Here is an 18,058-nt window from a genome sequence, read left to right as displayed (position 1 = left end):
GATGAGCACACTGTAGGATGATCCAAACAGCCTATTTGATTGGCACACCGGAGGATGAGATTTTATGTGGTATAATATAGCTTGTATGGTTATTTTTCATTTGATGGGCCACAGTGTAAATAGGTTGTGGCCAAAAAATCATCCGAACCCTCTGATCTATAGAGGAACTGCATATTATGGAAACCTAGGACCGAAACTGAAATCCCCAAAGCCCGAAATTTTATGAAGAAAATGAATTTTGTTTTCAAAATTTTACAAAATTTCCGAAATTTCGAATTAAAAAAGGTAATTCAGTTTTTTTTTTCCCCAAATTTCGGCCGAAATTGCATAGTAAAATTGGTGGGCCTTCTTCAAAAGCCCATTAATAAACGACAGGGACCATAGTAGTCCGGCAAAAAAAGAGTCCAAGGTCCGATGGACTCATCAACTGGAAGCAGATTGACTAGAATTAGACAAATCCCACGTTTTTGCTGGACTAAATCAATTTGTTTGACTCTGCATTTAGTTTCTCTTTTCAAAATACTCTGAGAAATCAAATCTTAGGGTTTGTTTTGTGGAAATTTTGTGTACGATTTTAGGGTTTTGTTTCTGAAGTGAGAAAAATGGGACAAACTCAATCCAAAGACGAGCTGCTTTATCAGCAGGTCAGTTATGGAAACATAGAAGGAATCAAAGTTCTTCGTGGTGAAGGTGCAGGCCTTGAGGTATATGACATTGCATTTGGTTTTAAGCCTTTGTTCTAGCTTGATTTAGAGGATTTTCACATTCGTTCCGATTGTTTAGAGATTAGACCTATGTATTGTTCAACTGTAGCATGAATTAGTTATAAATTATGTTGTGGCACGCTATATTTTGTAAATTGCAAAGAGCGGGGGGAGATTACATTAGCAAAACTCTGATATCTATGTATGTTATTAGTGGAGGAAGTTACATGACATGATAAATTTTGTGCAGTGGACTGACAAAGAAGGAAAAACTCCTCTGATTGTAGCTTGCATGATGCCTAATGGTTTTCTTATTGCTAAAACTCTAATCGAATTGGGTGCCAATGTGAATGCTTACCGCCCAGGTATGACTATTATCGTTTTAATTCATTCTAATTCTATTATATTTACCTTTTTTTTCTTCTCCTAATCATTTCAATTTCTGATATGATTTCTTTTGGTGGATTGGGTGATTCAATTACCAAAGTTATGTTTTTAGTTTGATTAATCTAATGATTGTTACGTATTGAGTATGTGCTTGGTTCGTGTTTCTTGTTTTCATGCCCAGTTCATTCTCTGCTATACCTGTAATATACCAAGACAAAACGTGAAATAAAAAAAGGGCGGCCCAGTGCACGAGGCTCCCGCCATTGCAGGGTTTGGGGAGGCCTAGATGTACGCAGCGTTACCCCTGCTTGTTACCCCTGCTTTGCAGAGAGGCTGTTTCCATGACTCGAACCCGTGACCACCAGGTCACAATGGAGCAACCTTACCGTTGTACCAAGACAAACCATGAAATAAGATGGAAAAAGCCCAGGATTATATTTGTACCTGAAAAATTGAACACTCTGCCTCTGGGAACTATTAGACTGAAATTTCCAAGCTTTATCCCAAGGATTCCACAAAACTGAAATTATGGGGATCTTGAATATGAACTGATATGTTTACTGCTTTGCTTTTCTCCCATCCTTTTTTTTCATATGTTAGTTAGGTAGTGTAAGTGCTACAAAATTGGCAAAAATAATTTTTTGAAGCTTATTGTGAAATATGGATCTTAGTTAACCTCAATTCATTGTCCTCTTGTACTATTGTTGACCACTTGGAAGCATATAAACCTCATTCTTCATTGTATTGAACTGAAAATTTCCTGAGAGGGAAGTGATATTTCCATCCTCTTCTGGACCATCTCCACCCCCAACTTCTCCCCACCCCCATTTTGTCCTTTTTTATATAAAGACACACTGGTACGGTATTGGTTGCCCCAGCCAGTGAATTGAGTTCTTTATTTAATACATATCTTAGCAAAAAACGAAGGGAAAGTACTTGGCTAGCTTCCTTTTTCCTCTCTCCCAACCACAACACAGTAAAAACTCCAGCCGCTGAGATATGGGAAAATCTTCATATATTTCTTGTTTTCTTGCTAATCGAAAGGCCACAACCTAATGGAAATTTCGCTGGAGAAAGTAGATGTTGAGGGGAAAATTGAATAGTTAGGAGAGTTACTAAAACAGTGTAGGAAACCTCAATGGGTGCTCTGGCAACCAATGATGTCTTGATCCAGCACTAGGGAGGGAGATTTTGGTTATCGTTGCCTCACACCATTGGTTCTCCTCTTTCCACTTTCTGCAGGCAAGAGAAAAAGGGCCAAGAAGCCAAACCCATCATTGCTCACCACAGGCAGAGCTTTCTGACCTGACCTTCACCTACTTTTCACAAGCGAATAATGGAGTTTGTTTTTGTCCGTAGTCCATCAACTGACACACATATGGTGTGTCATATTCGCTGCTTGCCATTGCTACATTACGTTATCGTCGCTGGTAATCAACAATGTCGCTGCGTCATCTCCATCCGTCATCTAATTTCTAATGCACCCTTTATCGTTCCATCCGTACCAAACCCACCCACACTCCCAACTCCCAGCCTTACGCTGTCACACACAACACACCACTCCCCCCCCCCCCCCCCCCACGATGCCCCCAACTCCCAGCCACAGTTCCAACTCCTAGCCTTCGCTGCCCACTAGACCTGGCAAAAGCTACCCGTGCCCGTGGGTCGACCCGACCCACCCGCAAATTTGCGGGCACGGGTCTAAGTTTTAGTGACCCGTGAAAATCTAACCCGCGGGTGACCCAACCCGCAAAAACATGGGTCGGGTCGGGTCAACCCGCGGGCACCCGCATTTTTTTAATCTTTTTTTTTAGAATGTCATCATCACTCAGCAGTACTGTTTTTTTAGAGGGAACTCTCACTTTATCAAAGTACGGTATGGAAGTACGGTATGGCCCGCACCATAGGATTATCCAAACCGTCCATTAGATGGGCCATATCCTAAATAGGTTATCCCCCAAAATTATTTCCATTGGTTGATTCTAACCCTCCGATCTATAGAGGGTTAGGATCAACCCTCTAACATTCAGATTGGAGGGTTAGGATCATCCTATGGAAATGATTTTTGGAGCATAACCTATTTAGGCTATGGCCCATCTAATGGACGGTTTGGATCATCCTATGGTGTGGGCCATACCATACTTTTAATAAAGTGAGAGTGCGGTCATAAGAAAACAGAGTGTTGATAACATTTTCTTATGTTTTTTATTTTATAACAATTTGCTACCAAACTTCTCCTCCGGGAACTTCTCGGCATGTGGCGTCATCGGGGTGCAAATATAAGCACATGGCAAATGTTGCTACCAAACAAAAAAACAAAAAAAAAGTAATCATTACAGAGAAAAAGTAAAATTGCTAAATTATAAAGTTTTAGATGAAAAATTACCTACAAATGGTTATACAGTTATAAAATTACGAAAAAAATACCAATAAAACATAAAAAGTTATGACAATTACCTGAAAAACAGATGCGGTCAAATCCAGATAATTATTACAATCCATATTTGCGGGGGCATGACCCGGCCCACCCGCGGGCCGCGCGGGTCACCTAAATTCTGACCCGCAAAAATGCGGGTCATTTCCTCACCCGACCCGTGGACCCGCACCCGCATCATTTCCCCATATCGCCCCAAGGGCGATTCTTTAAAACACTTTGATTTGACCTATAAAAGAATTAAATAAAGGTTTGCTTACCTGCTTTGAATGTAATGGGGCAAAAAGGCACCGGCTAAGAGGGTAAAGGGGTGGAAAGGCAACAAAAGTGAAAGGAAATATCAGCCCCATGTGGAAATATCATGTAAGACACCTTTTTTATTTAGATCAATTGAAACTTGAAAGTAAGATCGGGACTCAGGAGTACTTGTAAATGATCAAACCATGGCTCTCATACCTCTTTATGTACTGTAGGGTCTCATGCAGGAACTCCTTTACATCATGCTGCAAAAAGAGGCCTGGAGCAAACTGTTACATTACTTCTTTCTCACGGAGGTACATTTTGTTGACTTCATATGGTTTGAGCAATGTGCTAAGGTGTTTAGATTATAAGGTTTTTGCGGGAGCTAGGGCATTTTCGTTATTCTTCAGTTTGTAATAATGATATTAATTGGTGCCATTAAAAAAATAATGATATTAATAGGTGATTGGATGTTAAAACATTGCAGCAAATGCTTTGGCTCTGAATGATGATTGTCATACTGCTCTCTATATGGCTAGAGCAAAGGGACATACCAAAGTTGTCAGTGCCATCGAGGTTTGCCACGTATCCATAAGTTCTACACAAATTCTCTGGTTCTAATTTTAATAGGTTATCTATGCGTGCATGCATTTTGCTTATGATTTCTTCAGCTAAAGACATTTTTGATCAACTTGTACTCAGAGCAGCATCTTCCTTTTCTCTGGTTGGCTGCGGGAGCTGAATGGGTTGGGCTTTCTGGAAACATTAGCTCCTAAATTGGTATCACGGAAAATGTGGGTGTACTATTGAGATCTATTGACTTTTGTTGACATTTGGGATCTTTTTTGCTACTGCATTCTTCTCTTTATTTATGTAAAGTTTTTATCGTGAGCAGTGTATATAAAAGGGCTGAATTTTCTTACAGAGTGGAAGTTTGTTTTCTGTGCTATTTTGATCTTGCATTGTTGCTATCTTGCTATTAAGCAGTTCTGAGAGTTGACTTCGTATTTATGCTGACTCGAATGGCATTATTTACAGTTGGGCTGTGGTCATACCCTGCGCCTCTCGTAACCGTCATGAGCTTCCCAAATTTGAGCTTGCTATATATCCTGGAGGACCTGTACAGCAGGTATAACGGAGCCCAAACTCTTCATATTAGCAAAAAGATTGGATTATCTAGTTGTTATTGATAATGATTTTCCTTAGCTATTTTCCTCCATTGCAGTTAGTTTATACAATCTATTACTATTCTAGTGTTTAGCTCATATTTAAATTAATTGTCATTGGAAACACTTATCTCACTCTTTCGGTCTGTAGGAGTTTGCAATAATAGTCTTTCTTTTTCTACTTCAAAATTATCCATTTCTATGTTCTTCCTATATACTTGCCTACGTATTAGCGAGAGATTCGCTAGGGAGGGATTAGCTATGAAGCACGGGTACGGGTACGACACGACATGGGTACGTGATTTAAAAAAAAAGAGGGTGTGGGTACGTTCGGGTACGCCGAATATAATAATATATTTTAATATTTTATTATATATTTATAAAAAATAAAAAATAAAATTGTAGAGCAATCAAATAACAATAACATCACCAAAATGGAAAATTCTAATATTACTTTTCATTTCATAAGTGATTAGGTTTCATATTTCATAACATGAGGCATCAATACATCATTCATTAGAAAAAAAGTCGGTCGCTAGTGTGTTGACCAGTGCCTGACAAGGTGAATTATTTTTAGAGACCAAATTATGAGATTTTTTATACCGGGCTTTTGGGATTTAATAATGTTTGGACATGATAGATTTTATGAATTTTTAAAATTTGAAAAATACCCCACCGTTTGGAAGTTAAGAAAGTTAAATTTTGACCCGACCCTTTTTCTTCGGATTTTGTATTAAAACAGAAGAGTTGACTTTTTTTCCTTTTAGATTTGGGTCTTAAACTATTTTTAATAAATCCAAATGAGGAGTATTCCGTTATTTACATGTAAATGTTAAGTAAATGGACATTTACTTAAATTGTTTACATGTAAATAATAAGTACATGAGAGGAGAGAGAAGAAGCACAGGAAGGATTTACACCAGATAAGAGAAGCAGGAGGTGTCGGGTACGCGTGGGTGTGCACCCTAAACGCACCCGACACGCACCCAGCAACCAAAATTGGGTTTTTTTTTAAAACATTGGAGTACGTACCCAGGGCGTACCTGAATGTACCCGCACCCCATACGTGTCAGGTACGGGAGCCTCAGGAGAGTACCCGTGCTTCCTAAGGGATTAGCGAGAGATTCTTTGGATAGAGTGATCATGGAGGGTGACTCCCTCCATGATAACTTCTATTTAACAAAATCTTCTTACCATTTAAAAAAAAAGGTGCCTACCTCTTATAGTTCACATCAGCTAAAGTCCAATTCATATTGGCGTACAGTGTGTGGTTGAAGGTCTAGTTGTCATCTATGTCACAAATATCTCCGATAATTTCAAAATATTGCGTTTTTATCACGACTCTTTGATAAACGACAAAATCCTGAAATAATCCCAAGATTTTAAACATATAGTGATATTTGCATTTTTATCATAAAATATCGTGATAATATCATGGTAGTATCCTGATATTTTTACGATATTTTTATTTTATATTTTCTTAAAATTTATATATTTATATACTTTTTAAATAATTTTATTTTTATCGATTTTTCCCGATATAAACCCGAAAAACATCCCGATATTTTCCCTGGCCAAGAGAGTCCTTAGAACGATATTTGTGACATAGGTTGTCATTGGGGGCAGACATTAGTTGCTCAGTTCATGCTTTGAACAGACAGATACATAGCTCAGTTCATGCTTTGAAGAGACAGATACATGAGCTTATTCAGGATGTGTTTGGATCATAGATTCTCATATGATTTTTTACAGAAATGATAAATGCGCCCCTTTTTCACTTGGGACACCCTGCTGCATTGTATGTGGAAATCAGTTCACTTCATTTCTTCAAATGTGAAGTACACAGCCCCTTTGCAGTCATAGATACACTCTAGCTGTGCAATATACGTGGCAATCAGGTCACTTATTTCCGGCAAATGTGAAGTACATCAGCCCCTTTGCAGTCATAGATACACTCTAGCTGGGTGTCCCCAAGTGATTAAAAGGGGCGCATTTATCATTTCCCATTTTTTATAATCGTACCTGTATTAATTACAGCCGAACCCAACTAGTTTTGGGACAAGGCTTAGTTGAGTTGAATTGAGTTGAGTATCTGTATTAATTACAAAAAGTTCTGTAGATAGAATAGAATTTTTTTTTTTTTTTTTGATAAAGTTCTATAGATTTAATAGATGCTGTCATCCTATGATATCAGCGAACATCCCAATATCTGGATCTTTCAGCCTCACCCCCATAACTAGGGATTTAGAGAAGTTTACCCTCTGACCCAACATTGCCTTGAAACACCATAGAACAACCTTCAGGACTACTGAACAGAAGGTTGTTCATCTGCACATTGTAGGTATGATATTTCAACCTATGGTTGACCAATTTTTGAAACTTTCGATTAGACCTCTTGATTTGGCCTTGTCGATCATCTGACTCAGACCCTCCAACGGAATCATAAAGAGGAATGAGGATAAAGGATCTCCCTTACAAAGGCTTTGCCTTTTGGAGTCCCATTAATCATTCAAACACCATATAGAGTACAGACGACATGCGCTACAACATCCAACCTCTTCATATTCCTCCAATGCCCATCCTTCTCAAAATGTAGTTTATGCAATTCCATTCTACTGACATATGCTTTTTCCATGTCAACCTTACAGAGGACTCCGGATTTGCCCACTATATGATAGTAATTAATGCATTCATTTTCTAGTAGGGCGCCATCAAGGATCTGTATACCTTTAATGAATACACTTTTGGACATTATAAATGATCTTTCAATACACTCCTTAACATGTTTGAGAGGACTTTAGCGAAGATTTTGTAGACAATCCCTACTAGGTTGATGTGTCGAACCAACTTTCAACTATAATTAATTTTTTTTCTCTGGAGATGCACTTGATTTTCTTTGCAAGGTCAGAATATCAATCCCTTTGTGTCAACTGGCTTATGTGCAGAAAGAATAAAATGAGAATTTTTTCTTTCTTTGTATTTTAGTTGTTAAGAATTTAAGATGGTTCATTATGAAGGAAGAAAAATTTTCAAAAAAAAAAGAAAAAGAAAAAGAAATTATAAAGGAAGAAAATACCATTAAAAAAAATTATAATGGGGGAAAATATAAAAGACTGGCAAAGTCAAATTTTATTTTGGGAAGAAAAAATGATATAAGAAGGTGGTGGCAATTTTTGGACATTATAAATGATCCGTATACCTCTAATGAATACACTTTTAGACATTTTCCAGTAGGGCGCCGTCAAGGATCTGTATACCTTTAATGAATACACTTTTGGACATTATAAATGATCTTTCAATACACTCCTTAGCATGTTTGAGAGGACTTTAGCGAAGATTTTGTAGACACTCCCTACTAGGTTGATGTGTCGAACCAACTTTCAACTATAATTAGTTTTTTTTTCTCCGGAGATGCACTTGATTTTCTTTGCAAGGTCAGAATATCAATCCCTTTGTGTCAACTGGCTTTTGTGCAGAAAGAAAAAAATGAGAATTTTTTCTTTCTTTGTATTTTAGTTGTTAAGAACTTAAGATGGTTCATTATAAAGGAAGAAAAATTCTCAAAAAAAGAAAAAGAAAAGAAAAGACAATTTCAAAAAAAATTATAACGGAAGAAAATACCATTAAAAAAAAATTATAAAGAGGGAAAATATAAAAGACTGGCAAAGACAAATGCTATTTTGGGAAGAAAAAATGATATAAGAAGGTGGTGGCAATTTTTGAAATTTAAGAATAAATTTTGAGTGGAAATTGTATTACAACTGAACTCAACAAAGCCTTTGTCCCAAACTAGTTGTGGTCGGCTAAATGAATCCTTTAGAAAAATTTCATAAAAAAGATGAAAGGAATCTACCCGGCTCTAATCATGGCTGTAGTTGGGTTCTTCTACGTGGATCATTTTCTTCCATTCTATCCTATCCAAGGTCATGTTCTCTGTTATGTTCCTAGCTATCAAGTCTTTCCTCACTGTTTCTACCCAATTTGTTTTTGGTCTGCCCTACCTCTTTTTACTCCATCAATTTGGCACGAGTCGCCTCTTCTCACCGGAGCATCCAAAGGCCTACGTTGGATATGTCCAAACCATCTTAAGCAGTGCTCTCTCATCTTCTCCTCAATTGGTGCCATCCCCACCTTTTTACGGATGTCTTCATTTTTAGTTCTAACCTTGAGTGGAAATTGTATGTGGCAAAAAAATAGGTTTCCTTTTAAATTTTATGTACCTGGGCACAAACTTTGGGCAAACTGAGCAGACATTGAGAATTAACTAAAGACCAGACTGGGAAGAATTTGAGCTCCAACTGAGCCATGATTAATGACCCAAATTTGCTTGAATTCTTACAAAATCAATTTAAACCGTGTCTTTGTTGCCTAAGTTTGCAGCGGCTTACACCAATTCTGCTAGCTGTGTTTTGTAACTTTAATGGCCATATCCTGCATTAGTTTTCTTCAAATTTTGCTTCAACAAGGATTGGATATTTCCTTATCTAAAACAATATCATAAACTGTGTAATTTGTTTTTTTGAAATGGACAAACTCTGTAATTTGTTGAGAAAGAGCTTTTGATGAAGGACAGGTTCTGCCTAGTGCAGTTATTCAACTTTGGAAGGTTAAAATTGAGGAATTAGATTTAAATCATCCAGTTCCAGCCGTGGCTATTTCTGACAAAGCAACCGGTAAGTTCTCTTATTTAAGAATATTACCTTTAGTAATTTATTCTGGTCATGTAATGGGGGAGCTTTTGAAATATTGCTTTATGACCATGTTTAACTAATAAAATATTGGTATAAAACATGTGACAGAAAATGGTCTCTCTCCTTTTCCAAACCAACCACTTATAAGATTATAAATGAGCCACCTTGTTTATCTTATCCAATTTTTATATATTCAAAGATATCTTCTTAGTTAATAACGTAGGTCATCTCCTCGACATAATGTGCCAATGCTTCTTAAACATAACATGCCATTATTATGTCATTTCTGTAATACTTCTTTGCAGAACTTACATGGTAAAATTTAAATTCCTGATAGAAGTCTGCTCTCTACACTGTAGATGATAACTATAGTACTAAATCAATGGTTTTTTTTGAAATCAAGTACTAAATCAATGGTTGCTGATTATTTTTTTTGCCAGCGCTCTTTTAATGCACTAAATAAGCTACAATAGGTGGGGAACTTTTTGCGATTTGTAATAGCTTTTGACAGCTGGTTAAATAATAAAAGATAGGTGAGTTTGGCCCATTATCAAAACAGGGTAGTGCCAATATCAGTAGCCTATTAGAAGTTTAGAACTACTAGTGTGATGCTGCAAAAATAATATAGTTTTCAGCTATTGGTCCATTTTCATGTTTCTATCTAAATTTTATCGTTTAACACTATGAATGCAAATTTTTATATGCTCAATTATACTTGATTTTTTTTAATCTTTGTCTCATATTCAGGAACACGATTTAAGTTCTTATCTGGGAATGAGGGTGACAAGTGGCAAATCCAGTGGTTTTATAATGCCTGTAGAGGTTTGCAACAGGTACTGTTGTGATCAATAGTTCTCAGATGATAAATTTGCTCTACTTTTATAGATACTACAAATGTTTCATTATATGATCTTTTGTTTTAATCAGTAATGAAGAATTGTATTGAAGCAAAGAAAAAATACGTTTATTCATAAAGAATACAAAATGGCTGGTAAACCTCATTCTAAGAAATGAAGATTAACGTTTTTGGAAACCGGATGGGAGATGGGAGATGTTCGGAGGATTGACAGTGCTCCTTTGCTGTTACCAAAATTTCAGATGGCAAAAAAGTTCTAGAATATGTAATCAAGATAAAAGGAAATCGGCCTGGCTGTCTAGGGGAGGAGCTGCGCCTGAAGGGAGATCGAAATCAGAGGTAGGTTCTGCCCATGGAAACTGGTTCTGCTTTCCTTGTAGGTACCTTAATTTCAAATGGAGGGATAATTGCCGCTGGTGTCGCCGGCTTAGGATCTCTTCCTCCTGGGCACCCCATGCTCGTCCCTTACCTCGATTGGAAGGGGATCTTGGTGAGACCAATTGCTGGCCTGATTATGATACAATCACCTCACAAGAGACTGGAGGTAACCCGACTTTAACCATTTCGGGTAGGGAAGTACAAATCCGAATGGATTCTCTTAAATCCTGTTTGATAGGGAAAAAGAAAACCACAAAGGATCTTTAGAGGACCTCTGGCATTGGGCACAAAAGCTTTGGGACATTCCATCCTTAAAGTGCCCCTGTACCTTGGCAGAGGATGAATTCTTATTTTTATTCGAATCAGAGTTGCAGGCCTTGCCGGTCCTCTCCAAAGGCCTGGAAGCTCTGGGAAATCATTTGAGCTCCTTCTCACCATGGAATAAGGAAGTTATTCATGGAGAGGAACCTTTGTGGGTTAATTTTTATGGTATCCAATTACATATTTGGGCTGAATCTACTGTGGAGGCTATAGGGAATCTTTTTGGTTAGGTCCTGGAAATAAAGATGGAAGGTTGTCACCAACATTGTATGAGCTTTGTTTCGGCCAAAATTTTGGTCCCCTGGCTTTCGTGGTCATCTGTTAAAATTCGGGTTCTTGACTATGTCTATTCCATTGGGATTGGAATTCCGGAAAAATCAGACGGCTATTCTTTGACTAAATCCTCATTGGGTTTTGCAGGCTTGGATTTTCCGTCGTTGCCGCCGACAGAAGGTCAACCGAGAATGCCTTCCGGCGAGCTTTTGGCCCCTAATCTGAATTCAAATTTCGAATCGTCCTAGGCGCGCTGCCCAAGGTCGGATCTGACATAGATCCTGGGCTCGCCTTACCTGAAAGTGAGATCCGTTCCTGCCTTTCCTTAGTAGGATCTGGGTTAATTGACCTTCCTACCCTTGGGCGAAAAGTATCGTGGTTGGACCTATCTTCCAAGTTAAACAAAAAAAGGTGCCTACCAAGTTAAAGCAAGGAATTTTGCCTCTGGCTAGACCATCCCTGGTTCAAACCTCAAAGCGAAGGTGGCAAGATCAAAATCTTGTTCAATCTATTTGAAGAAGCCCGTGGGTGCTATAAGTGGGCTCAACAACAATCGGTTCCCAAAGCATATCAAATTAGCTTCCCCTCTTCCCAGAGTGGGATTCGCTCTTGGTTAATTCATCATTAAGCCTCTGTCTCTTGTAGATTCTCGCGGTTTTGTTCGGGGGGCCCACCCTTTAGTATGTTCTAGATGGTGCAAGGCCTTTAGGTGCATTCGTGGAGTACAAGCTTCGTTAAAGTTATTTCTTTTTGGTAATTGGAAATGAGCTGTAAATTTCCCTTGGCACTTTAACCTAACCGTTGTGTCTTCCTGTCCTTTGGACACTTCTCTCTTCCCCTAGTAGTTTGTTGTTATTGTAAAGGGGGGCGGGTTTTGGAACATCTTGGGTCTGGCCTTCTAGGGCATCTGGGGTATAGAGCTTGAAGAACAATACGATTAGTAAAACAAAGTATTTGGACTAGATTTGTGGGCAATTTTACCTTCAACCAACAGGTATGGATAGCGAAATTTCTTCATCCTCTGGAGGCAGGAATAGGAGGTCTCTTATGGAGATTATGGTACTAGAAAACATTCTCATGAGAATGAGGATGATGACCAACGATGAAGAGAAGGCCTATATCACTGATCTGACCCACAAAGAGTTGTCGGGGGATCTTCTCCAAAAACAGTGGGAATTATTTAACCTTGAGGCTGCAGATCGACCTTTCACCATGTTTAGACTTTGTGTGAAAGATTCCGTCAAGGATACCCATTCGTTGGTGTGCGATCATCCTTTCTTCCAACTGATGCTAAGAGATGAAAGGTCTGTGAGGAGATTGAACTGGGAAGCCAACAAGATTGTAGGCATCCGTTTGGTGGAGGAGAGGATTGCCAGCAGAACAAACCCTGTTTTCTTGAATCGGCTGCCAGCTCACCTCCTCATTGACATGCCGGATTTCTCAATCAAGCATATCATGGAGGAGTTGGAGAAGTGCTCGGCATAGGAGAGCTGGTTGTAGATCTAAAAGGGTATCCTGAAGGGACTAATGAAGATGGAGGAAGAATTGTGTGGAATCCTGTAAAGTAATTGTGCATGCTAACGGAAAGTCGAAGGAAGGAAAAGATGCATGACTGTTTTTGCTTATTTTAAGACCTCTCTGGTTGGGTATGCCCATCCTAGTCCCCATTGATATTTTGTAACGTAGGGGGATTACTCGTCCCTAATGCTTATCTAATCTCAATGAAATGCCACTTTTCAAAAAAAGAAAAAAGAAAAAGATACAGAAATCACATGGGGTACAGAGTTTGCCCAACACACATAGATTATGCGTGTGTGTGTGTGTAAAATTATATATATATATATATATATATATATATATATATATATATATATATATATATATATATATATATAAAATTTTACACACACACACATATGACCGTATATGTGCAAATGAAACAGCCTCTCTGCAAAGCAGGGTTAAGGCTGTGTACATCAAGCCCTCGCCTGACCCCGCAATGGCTGGAGCCTCGTGCATTGGGTCGCCCTTGTATGTGACAGTATATGTGCAAAGGAACTTCATTTAGACTTATAACATGTGTCACTCAATGGTATCCAGAATTCTGTATGCAACAATATGTCATGTGTACGGGCAAATGGCTTTGAACCTTTTTATTCAGCTCTCATTTTGGTGTCAACTACAAAAGCCAAAAGTTATATCTGTCGGGTCTCGAGACTGAAAACAGATTTGGTTGACTTTTATGCTTTTACCTATCTTCCTTTTTGTTTGAAAGATTACTGGTTTATTTATAGCTGTAACCAGAATACAACCATGAGGACAAGGCGTCCCAGTGTATGACATATACAGCTAATGCCCCAAAAAACTACATACAGAAAATAATTTCTGAAAGTCAGTAGCCATCATTTGTGTATTTACAGCAGAAATATATTTTCCTTTCCAATCCAGTGGCCACACCAATCTCTTTCCTCATTGCTAATGTAATGAGGCAGCCTGTGCTTCAGCTCATACCCTAAGTCACGCTGAAGGCACAATAGGGCACAATTCAACTGATGCTCCCATCTCAATGCCAGGAACCGGCGGTATGATCTGCATTTCCTCTGTCCGTTCCATCTTTGGCTAGTTTGTCCACATCTTCATTGGCTGATCGTTGCCTATGCTGAAACGTAGGCTCAATCAGCTTGATAAGGTCCCTTATTTCTTCGATGATGTTTGCTAGCTGCCATGGACCGATTGCTTTGTTGCTGTTCCAAGCTATGAAGTTTGACGAATCACCTCCAATAATCAAAGGCCCCGAACCATGTTTCAGATAACATCTCAAGCCCATAGTAATTCTCTTGTTCTCGCTTTGTTAGAGTCACAAGCCCTTATGGTTCTGAGTATGATAGAATTGCATGCCCACTAGAGTTCCGGAATAGGCCGAATGCCCACTCGTCCCGGATTTCCTTCTGAGCTCCCCATCAGAGTTCAATTTATATTCCATCCGGCAGGAGGTGGTGACCACCATCACTTTTTTTTTTTTTTTTTACTTTTTTCGAACACAATCACCTTTCAATTTCGTAAATCTCACTAACACTATAGTCTATAGAGTGTCACGACTTTTTCACTTATACACTAGTGGATAAGATCAGCCTCGATATTTAAAGCAATCTTGCCCTAATTTCGCCTTTTATCCTTGAATATGTGGTTCTTCCTTTACTTCCATAGATGCCAAATGGTACCAGCCACCACATCGCCTGACCCACCTCTCCAAAAGGTCCCCTACTCCACTCCAAAAGAATGTCATTTTGAAGCTTTGGAAAGACAATGAGAGCACAAAGCTTTTGATGATGCACATCCAAAGACCATAGGAGAAAGGGCAATGTACTAATAAATTCTCCGCAGATTATTTACCGAGCTTGCAAAGAATATACCAACTTGATAAGCAGCTTTTCCTTCTCTCAAAACGATTACATGTTGATTCTTTTATTTACCTATACTCATGGTGATTTGAAAAAGAACGACTTTATTCGACTGATTACACACACTCCTTTCGGGTATTTCATCTACCAATTTTGATCATATCATTCATGCACTGAATGGAAATTAACATACCTTTATATTTTTCATCCATGTGTGTTGTGATTGGGGATATTTATCTGCTGGGCCACCAATCTGTGATCCCGGTTTAGGCCCAACACATGTCTCACGTATCGGTGGAGGGACTGAAAAAGTAAATATCAGTATTTAGACTTGCATGCAGACTGTGACACAACAATTATGATTTATTGAGGGATTGTATCTTGTCTGCAGGTAAACTGTCCCAATGTAGCAATTCCTGCAACTACACCACCATCTGCTCCCGAGGATCTAGAGTTAGCCATGGCCATCAGTGCCTCTCTTCAGTCGGCTGTGGATGATCGACCACCAGTCTTTCCTGACACCCACCTGGGCACTGAAATAAACAACACAAATGGTTGGGGAAACTCTGCAGACATTGCTAGTCACAATGGTTGGGTCCCACCAGAAGGAACTGTACCTCCTTCAGAATTGGGTAGCGGGGGATGGTCCGACAACTCTTCTAGTAGTTCACATAATGGCTGGGATATGCCATCTGGGCCAAGTGGTAATCCAACTCAGCTTGACCATAGCCGAAATACCACACCAGTTGTCGCATTATCGACACAAAGCATCCCTCCTACAACTACTGCAATTCCTTCAGCTCCAGCAGTTCCTGAGGAGATCCCAGATGACAGCCCTATCCACTATCCCTTGATCGATTCCAGCCCCATTGATTTATCCATGCCAACGGTGGAGATCAAACCAGCAACAAGTGAACTGAAGGAAGAAAATGGTGCCTCTGACTTGTGTGTGATTTGTTTGGATGCCTTGAAAGAGGGGGCATGTGTTCCCTGTGGTCACGTGGTTGGTTGCATGTTGTGTTTGAATGACGTTAAAGCCAAAGATTGGGGTTGCCCTGTTTGCCGTGCTAAGATCAATCAGGTTATAAGGCTCTACACTGTTTGAGTCTCAATGCTGAAGACATGGATTGGGGTTCAGAAATTTATATAATTTTCAGTGGTGCAAGTAAGTCTTTGTATATGATGTGTATTGTGGTAGTGGCGCTCTGTTTATAATTCTTTACATTTCTATGAAGTGCACAAATGTACAAACTACCTCTGAGCCTTCTAGTATCATCAAAAGCAGGAATGTTGCAGGTTCAAATTCTTGCTTGACGGTTTTAGGTTTTTGGTGCATCCTGTTATTATTCACATATGTAGACTTTTGTCTGTTGGCTTCCTATGAAGGTGAAGGGCCTTGATATGAACTTTTCTTTATTCTCAGTGATGAGAAGCTTTACCTGATGACCAAACAGATACATGTATACTGTGATGCCAAATGGTTTCTGTTTCAGATCTGTGTAGAGTTTTGGAGTCGACTGTTTTGATGTATATGTGATTCATGATGTTCTCCACCCAATATATAGGGAAATAATTCATATGTAAAGTAATAGTCATTGTTGTCTTAGCTTGTTGTTATTATTATTAGATATATGTTCAGGATTCGGTGGAAGAAAATGTGGAGGTATTAGACAAGGAGAAGCAGGCATTCCTGGAAGAATTTGACGAGATGTAAAAAATGGGTAAGACGCTGGGCATTGGCTTTGAGGAAAACATGGAGAAAACGAAGGAGATGCTTCTGGACATAGACAAGCGAGATGCGGTAGAAAAGGGGAAGACACCAGGTAGGGACAGCAAGGAGCTTAAGGCTCTAAATAAGTGGGGTTCTTATTTTTTCCGGTGTAAATGTTTTTTGGTGGTATTCTGTGGGTTGTTTTGGAGGTTTTAGTTTTTTGGAAGGATTAAGAAGGTTGTTTTTGGATTGGACCTTGGTGGAAGATGAGAGGAGGAAAGTTGTTAATTGTCTGGTTACTGAACCTGTTACCCTAATTGAGGAATTGGACGATAACGAGTTTATCTGTGGGTGCTTGAGGGACTTACTCGAGGAATTATCCTTTGTCAATCTCTATTTTGCAAGGGTGAATGGGTATCTGAAATGTTTTACGAATGACTGGGTTAAGATATAGTAGGTTTTTATATGTCAACTTTCAAACAAAAAAAAAAGATATAGTAGGTTTTTGGTGAAAGGTTAATTTGTGGAATTGTAATGTCTACTTGTAGACTCAGTAGGTTTACTTTTCAGTCCTATGCCTTTCATATTCTCTAATCAGGGAAACTCCTGGTTAATGATCTCAGTATATGAATATATTGTCACTTTTCAAAAAAAATTATTGGATATATGTTACAGGTCTTGTATGGATATTTGGCCAGAGACATTTTCATGTGCATTCTGTTTACTCTTACATTCGGAAAATAATCTTTTCTGCTTGGTTGACACTTTTTGTGTGTGGGTAAGTTAGATATGTACATGTAGCCTCTGCACTGTGATCTTATGTCTTACCTGCCATGGCTAGGGGCTTGATCCCCTTTGTGGGCTTTGATATTTGTGGAAATTTATTTCACCTGTTAGGCTCCCATTTGGTTGCTGCCCTGGGTGGGGAGGAAAATGAAGGACAGATTTGTTTTCATCAAGGCAACCAAACGGAGCCTTAAAAAGTTTTCATCACAACAACTATTTCCTCCCCCAATTGTCTGGATTCTATTTCAAACGTAAATCAAATTCAGTGGGTTTGTATTGGTATATACCTCCTCAAGTTGTCTCCCCAAAAATAACTGGATCTGTGATGGCCAAAAATATTTAGGGGGCCCCTAAATATTTAGACAATGGACAAAAAAGGATTTTAGACCCAATGTTTCCACCTAACACAAATCAGTGTGTGTTTTGGCAAGGAAAGATATTTCTCAAATTTTGTATTTTTTTTTTTACACACAAGAAAAATCTTAAATCATTGTTACCTATAAGATATAATGATGTCCTAGCACTAAGGTCCTGTTTTGCATCAAATTTAGTTAGCAATTTGCTCTGTTAATGATGCAGATGCTGCTTTGTTAAATTTTTTTTTTTGGGAAAACTACTTGGAATAGAAATTCCTTTTTTTTGGGAAAACTACTATAATCCCCCAAAATTTTCATAATTACCAATAGTACATTAAGCATCTAATTATTTTC

General features: G+C 38.7%; 1 protein-coding gene across 1 annotated transcript; it reads left to right on the top strand.

Annotated features, from left to right (window-relative positions):
- The first annotated feature begins 399 nt into the window (after positions 1-399).
- LOC143858524 (putative E3 ubiquitin-protein ligase XBOS34) lies at positions 400-16,343 on the top strand. The gene is made up of 9 exons (XM_077369168.1): positions 400-704; positions 955-1,069; positions 3,999-4,079; positions 4,253-4,341; positions 4,468-4,559; positions 4,804-4,894; positions 9,505-9,604; positions 10,370-10,455; positions 15,243-16,343. The coding sequence occupies exons 1-9, from the start codon at positions 603-605 to the stop codon at positions 15,954-15,956; spliced, it is 1,470 nt and encodes a 489-aa protein (XP_077225283.1). The 5' UTR covers positions 400-602; the 3' UTR covers positions 15,957-16,343.
- Positions 16,344-18,058: the final 1,715 nt, after the last annotated feature.

This window comes from Tasmannia lanceolata, unplaced genomic scaffold (genome assembly GCF_043159265.1).
Source record: "Tasmannia lanceolata isolate RefF3 unplaced genomic scaffold, GAP_Taslan_0.1 ptg000026l, whole genome shotgun sequence".
NCBI lineage: Eukaryota > Viridiplantae > Streptophyta > Magnoliopsida > Canellales > Winteraceae > Tasmannia > Tasmannia lanceolata.
The sequence above is the reverse complement of the archived record's forward strand: the minus strand, read 5'-3'. Positions and strand labels throughout refer to the sequence as shown.

What these genes read in the sequence shown, in the direction of transcription:
- LOC143858524 (XM_077369168.1), top strand. Translation starts at nt 603, where the DNA reads ATGGGACAAACTCAATCCAAAGACGAGCTGCTTTATCAGCAGGTCAGT. An exon ending in AAGTTGTCAGTGCCATCGAG is followed by an intron (nt 4,342 to 4,467) that starts GTTTGCCACGTA and finishes ACTTGTACTCAG; the next exon opens with AGCAGCATCTTCCTTTTCTC. An exon ending in AAATTGGTATCACGGAAAAT is followed by an intron (nt 4,560 to 4,803) that starts GTGGGTGTACTA and finishes CATTATTTACAG; the next exon opens with TTGGGCTGTGGTCATACCCT.